Below are 6,394 nucleotides of genomic sequence, written 5' to 3' on the forward strand. Positions count from 1 at the left end.
GTTGATGATGTGAAATATGCAAAGAACATAGCTCTTCTTAGTCAGTCAGTTGATGCATATATGTTGGCATAAATAATAGAAGATTAATGTGTCAAAGGCATTTTATGCTAATGTTGGCACACTGTTCTGTTAACTGTTGACCAGTCAAGGGAAACAACCAGAAAGGCCTAATATAGTTATAATAAACCATTGGAAAGTATTTTGAAGAAATGAAATTTAGTATAAAAGTGAAAGGTGAATATAACAAACTCTATAAAAAGTAACTATAGCGGTATTAAAAAATTGTACACCAATTGTTATATGTGATAATTCTTAAACAGTGTCATATTTGTAAAGGAAACTCAAGAATATGTAGATCACGTAGTGTGGGACTGTGCCTGGAAGTTTCCTTTTTGTTAAAGGAAATTTCAGTGTGGCCACAGCAATTTGTGGTGGAAGAAAGTAGGGAAATTTTATGCAGACAGTGGTCTGCATCTGGAATGTATCTGAAAAAGTCCGAATAAGCCACACAAAGCTATTGTTCACATAATAATGTCTATTATCTGCTAGTTTTGCTCATATGACTGATCACTTGGCAGGATATTTCATCATTATAGGTAATGCTTGTATAAAAAATGTCATTATCATAAATATGACTATACGTAATGACAATGACACAATCAACTTTGTGATAATATATTGCCACTGTGGAATATCTTAAGGAAGTATTTGTTTTAATGATTTATTTTATTTTATTATCTTTATTCAACCAAGGATCACTCATGATATGGGATTTGACCAGTAAAATGAGTAATCTTTAATCTTCTCAGAATAATGTCATTAAATGCATCTTAATTTCTTGCCATTATTATTTTTAGTAAAACAGAAGGCAGTAGGAGCCATTTATTTTCATACCTTTAACATTTGTCCCATGGCTGCATGAAAATTAGATATTTCAAATGTTTTAAGTGTCCTGTTCTATTATAGGATGATGCTGATCTGTCCAAATATGACTTAGTTGGTTGGGGTGATGACAGTGATGCTGATTCTGAACAACAAAAAAAGGACAAAGAAAATCGCCCAAAAACTAGGCGGGGTCATTCAAAGTCACGTTCCCGTTCCAGATCTCCCACAAATGAGGGAAAGAGCCACAAAGCTAAATCAAGATCAAGTTCAAGGTAATTCTGTGTGGATATATTGCAAAGTGGAAAAATGAACCTTTGATTCTATAATATAAACTATATGGCTTTCCTTTACAGCTCGTCACATTCATCTGGAAGTGGAAAACGAGGAAACAGCTCGTAATACATTCAGGTTCAGGTAAACAGGTGGTAATGGGTATGCACAAGGTCGATATCTACATCCTTACATACATTTAAAATACACAATTTGCAGAACTGCAGCTGTCTCAGATTCTGGATTAGCTATTGTCATGTTGATTGTCACAACAATCATCTCTTCAGTAATACATACATGTACTAGAGGTGCTGTATTACTTTCGGGGGATGCTGATTTTGACATATGTGCTTACTTGCCCCTGATTTTTTTTCTGATTTTATATTAATTTTCATTGCTTGTCTGGTGGAATTTTTCAAATAGCAATGTACAATATTTACTTTTTACTTACTTAAAAATGTTTGTCTACCACTGATCTCCAACTGCTCAAGGATTTTGCCATTTGCCAAAGAACATTTTGAGTGCCAGTGAAAAAGAAAGTTATTTTCTTCACTTAGCACTTGTGAACACAGTTATTAAAATTTTATTGTAAAAAGGGTTGTTCCTAGTATAGCAGAAAGAAAGGAAAAAAATGGCCAGTTAATCTACTACAAATGGACCCATCTGAATAGCTGAGCAGTAATGTACTGCTTCCAGGGTGCAGGGAGGTGAACCTGCCCCAGATCGAATCTGCCTCGCAGATTAGCGATGAGGGCTGGTGAGCTGGCCAGCAGGGAAGGGGTTTTTGTGTGGTTTCCCACATCCAACTTGGTGAATACCAGTCTGGTACAAACATCACCTATATCCTGCCTCATCCACACACTAAGCAAACATTTAGAAAACTATTGTCACTCTTGAACATCGATTTACTCTAGACATTGACAGATTGCATACACAAAATTCTGTCCTGGGTGGAGTGGTGGCATTAGGAAGGTTATCTGGCCATGCACTTACAGTAATATTGCTTCAACCTATATAACGATGCTGACCCCTTAAATTAATGGGGAAAAAGGTGGAGGAGAAAGAACAGGAGGAGGAGGAGGTGGAGGTGGAGCAGGAGAATCTGCTACAGTTGTAATAAAGAGGAGAATGTAGTATAGAACTTTGTAAATAATTACACAGAGAATAATTTGTCCCACTTTGCTTGCCATTAGGCATTATATTTCAAAATATTTGTGAAATGCTAACATTATATGTAGCTGAAATATCTGTTTTAAGTACAAGAGAGATTTTCTTTATTTCGATGGCTAGGTAGTAGTTAAAGTTACATAAAATATAGCTAACATCACGGCAGTGATAAGTGGCTAGATTCTCAGATTTTGTCATCAAAATGTGGAAAATTGGGTTATTTGTTTCACATGCCTGCTACTACTGCAAATAAGTGTGTAATTATTTAGAGTACGCAATAGTGTACAGCAAAGAACAGCCATATCGTCACTATGTTAAGCTTAATAAATCCACTAGTAAGATGACACAGCAAAACCTATTACTGAAATAATAGAGCTGCTTAAATTCTAAATCCCCCCTCCTTTCCTCTCTCTCTCTCTCTCTCTCTCTCTCTCTCTCTCTCTCTCGCACGCGCACACACATTCACTCTTACTGTATATTATTAATAAAAAATGAACACCTGTAATATTGTTCCAGAAAAGTACAAAATCTGCTGATACTTTGAAACATAATTGAGTCCAGTACAAAAATCAAAATGCATTTGAAAAATTACATTAATTACATCAATAAGAAGCAAAAGCTACATGGTATTGTTAAGTTCAAAATGTTTATGTAAGTGCACACACAAAAGTAAACAAAATTGTAATCTAAAAATGGTAATGGAAAATCCTTCATGGGATATAAATAATTTAAGAAATAAAGGTAGCAATTCACCAAATAGTCAAATTGCAAAGTCATCAGTTGGCACATAAACAGTGCTGAGAACATTATAAGGTTCATTGGAAAGCTAGCAGGCAGAAGTTCTGCCTTGGTTATGTGACTCTCCACAACTCGGTAATTAAACTATTGGATTACTTATATCATTTTATTAGTAAAAAAATTAAAGTTACTTTTGTGTTGTTTGGAAACAAGCATGTTACATTTGATATCTGTTTACTCCAGTTACCTCACTGTAGTTTTGGCACTCAATTGTGCATTGAAAAATCTGTCATTGATGCACATTTGGCTAATAGTTAAAAAAATTCTGCATTGTTGAGGAAAAAGCAAGTCCTGTGCAGGAAGTTCCTTCATTATTTAACAAAAAAGGGGTAAATAAATTGCAGTGGCTTATGAAAGGGTTCACTGAGTAGGAGATGATTCTGCCTTAATGAATTTTGTATGCTACATGTTCTATTCTGTAACTTTTGATATTAGTAATTTCCCTCTCCAACCACCTAATAAAGAGTGATTAAAGTTTTGGCAAACATCTTCTCAATGCAGGCTGAAAACTTGCTGTAACATCATGCTGCTGTACCTAATATACCTTAAGCAAATGTTGAGTTTTAATTACAGTAGGGAAGTTCTGGTGGAATATAAATACTTTAGGAGCAAAGGAGACCATTCATTGAAAAGCAGAAGCATGGAGTTGTTGACAGGTGTACACAAAAAACAAAGAAAACTAGCTAACAAAAATTAAAACTTGCTAGCTTTTGGATAGATATCAAATTGAAATGAATCAATGTCCAGCCTATCAGTTAGGAAAGCAATTTAAAGTTGCTTTATTACAGGTGTGTCACTGACATAAAAATGTAATAACTGCTTATGGTAGTGAAAGAAACTTTTTCTTTCTTTAATTCCATTCATAGAATTGCATTATCTAAATGGAAGCAATATGCAGTCATCACAGGGCCAATAGCTTTCAAATGTTCAACAAGATGAAACTGTAGAAATTGCAAGACATTTCACCAACATACTATGTGGCAACAAACGGGTGTTTTATGTGCAGTGCATCCAATAAACTGATGATGCTATTACAGTATGCTGCTGAAATATTTGTGTGTTTCTGTGATTTCATCTGGATAGAAACTTCAGAGTATATTTAAAATTCTTTTTGCATTACTTACACAATGATAAGAATAATGAAATAGATGCTGTAATTGGAAAGAATTTTGTGTTGTTTACAGCAGTTACTTAACTGAAAGTTAAAAAATATGTATTGTATTACTTTCAGTATTGCAGACGCCATTTACTGTAAAACATGAGGGAAACATTCAAATTCCAGCCAAGGGAATCGGTAATTTCATGCAACCTGCGATGTACCAGAAGCCCAGTTCAGGAACTTGCTAGAGTACTTGGAGATTGTGGTTGTGTTGTTGCAAGGTTGAGATGTGCAGGCCTAGAAAGCTCATGCTACTGCTGTGCTGTGGCGTGTCTTCCCATGAGATTTCAGCCATAGCTATATTGCTAGAGATACTACCAAATACTTAAGTTCTTTTTTCAAAATAAAGCAGGAAATATGACCTTACCTTATGTGGTACGAATACAACAGAAAAGCTTCTAAAGATATTTACCCTTGATTTTCTGTTTCCCCTTCTACTGCCTGTTTTTATATGTTCCATATCTTTAATTATGGACAATAGTGTATTTTAGCATCTTTTATCCTGGTTCACATTTGAACAGGAATATTCATTGTTAATGATTCTCATAGTGAAATATTAAATATACTAAGAGCTGTTAGCCTCTTTTAGATCATAAACTGAGTTGTTTGTTTTGACTTCAGCTGCACTTAATTTAGTTTCTTAAATCCATCAAAGTTGTTCCTGGTTGAAGTGGTGAGTACTGCAGAACACTAGCTACTGTATAGGTGTTGTTCAACATCATGCCTTGTTTTATAAACATTTAGTTGGAGGTATTCTTTTCACATAATTGTGGTAAACCAAGTTTTACAGCAATTAATTTTTCTTAGAAAGAGAAGTCTGTATCTATTTGAGACAGAATTATTTTGCACAGTATTTGCTCTTCTCTCTCAAAATACTCACTCTAACACAGTTTCTATTCATATTTCTGAATATTTTAGTCATTATCCTGACAAGCATATATCACTGCTCTCTCTTTCACAGTTCTTTTCTCTTGAAGGAAATAACATAGTGTATGAATATCAGTAGATTGTTGTTCAATTACATTTTTTTCTTTGCAGGTAACATTAAGATGGAGCTGCACGTAGATGATGGTGTTTACAGTGAACTACAGGTCTCCTCTGGTACACGATTAGTATCCATCTTTCTTGGTAATGATATGGTAGTCCTCACATATAGTGCTTAAGGCTTTATGCGTTCACTGAGAAATAATAGGCTTGCAGAGAATTGTGATTTCCTTAGCTATAATTAATATGGGAAGGAGTTAACATGAATATATTCAGCTGACTGAATGCAGTTACTGAGCATATATTGTTTAGTTTGTTTTCTTTATGTGACAGGATATGTTATGATTTTTAATTTTGTTGAAATGAAATAAAATGTATTGTTTTCTTTTTTATAGCATTTAAAAGATTCTAATCACAATATCACCAGTGTGTTAGACAAAAAACTTTTTTGTCTTTACTAAGGGTTTAAATTCTTTTTTAGACCTTTACTAAGGTTACTGTGGGCTGTTACATTTAATCTCTTCATAACATTACCGACGTCCCAGTTGTCCAGAGTAAGTTACTTTGAGCTGTTGCAGGAAATGTATGTGTAAAGGGTTAATGTTATATTGAGCAATACTTATTGCATTTTAATTTTTTAGCTTTTCGTTAATCAATAAAAATGTTATTGAAAACAATGTATTTTGATTATTGGAGTCTTTGTGGTTGGAATGTCAAAATATTTGACAATGAATAATACTGATAATTTATCTCTGAAATTAGGTAGTCATCTGGGGTAGTACATAGTATAAGGAGAATCGAAGATGGATCATGGATCATCGTTAATAATGATATTGTCTCGATTACAGGAGTATACCTGAAAGACGTAGTGAATGTTTTTCTGTTTAATAAAATCCTGCTTATGTTATTTAAGGATTGGCTATTTGCTAGAACTAAATAAGCTCACAGCTTTTAAATATTATAATGAAAATACTGTAGCATATCCAGGAATGTAATGTTAATGTGCATGTGTGTTTGATAGCTTTCAGTTATGATTTGAATGTTAGGTGTGAAATGTATCAAATAGTAGCACTTAGTGAAAGACAGATGTAAGTTTCGTGGAAATTTCATGATGCATGACAGACCCCAGGT

General features: G+C 34.0%; 1 protein-coding gene across 4 annotated transcripts in view; it reads left to right on the forward strand.

Annotated features, from left to right (window-relative positions):
- The window catches only part of LOC126248351 (zinc finger Ran-binding domain-containing protein 2), a 72,992-nt gene extending 67,052 nt beyond the window's left edge, over positions 1 to 5,940 (forward strand). The window contains exons 6-8 of one of the 4 annotated variants that reach the window (XM_049949264.1): positions 967 to 1,157; positions 1,239 to 1,317; positions 5,318 to 5,940. In XM_049949264.1, coding sequence (XP_049805221.1) covers positions 967 to 1,157; positions 1,239 to 1,284 — 237 coding nt within the window. In that variant the 3' untranslated portion in view covers positions 1,285 to 1,317; positions 5,318 to 5,940. The remainder of the gene's footprint in view (positions 1 to 966; positions 1,158 to 1,238; positions 1,318 to 5,317) is intronic. The other 3 variants (XM_049949263.1, XM_049949262.1, XM_049949265.1) reach the window with 3 other exon arrangements.
- The last annotated feature ends 454 nt before the right edge of the window (positions 5,941 to 6,394 follow it).

This window comes from Schistocerca nitens, chromosome 3 (assembly GCF_023898315.1).
Source record: "Schistocerca nitens isolate TAMUIC-IGC-003100 chromosome 3, iqSchNite1.1, whole genome shotgun sequence".
NCBI classification, from domain to species: domain Eukaryota; kingdom Metazoa; phylum Arthropoda; class Insecta; order Orthoptera; family Acrididae; genus Schistocerca; species Schistocerca nitens.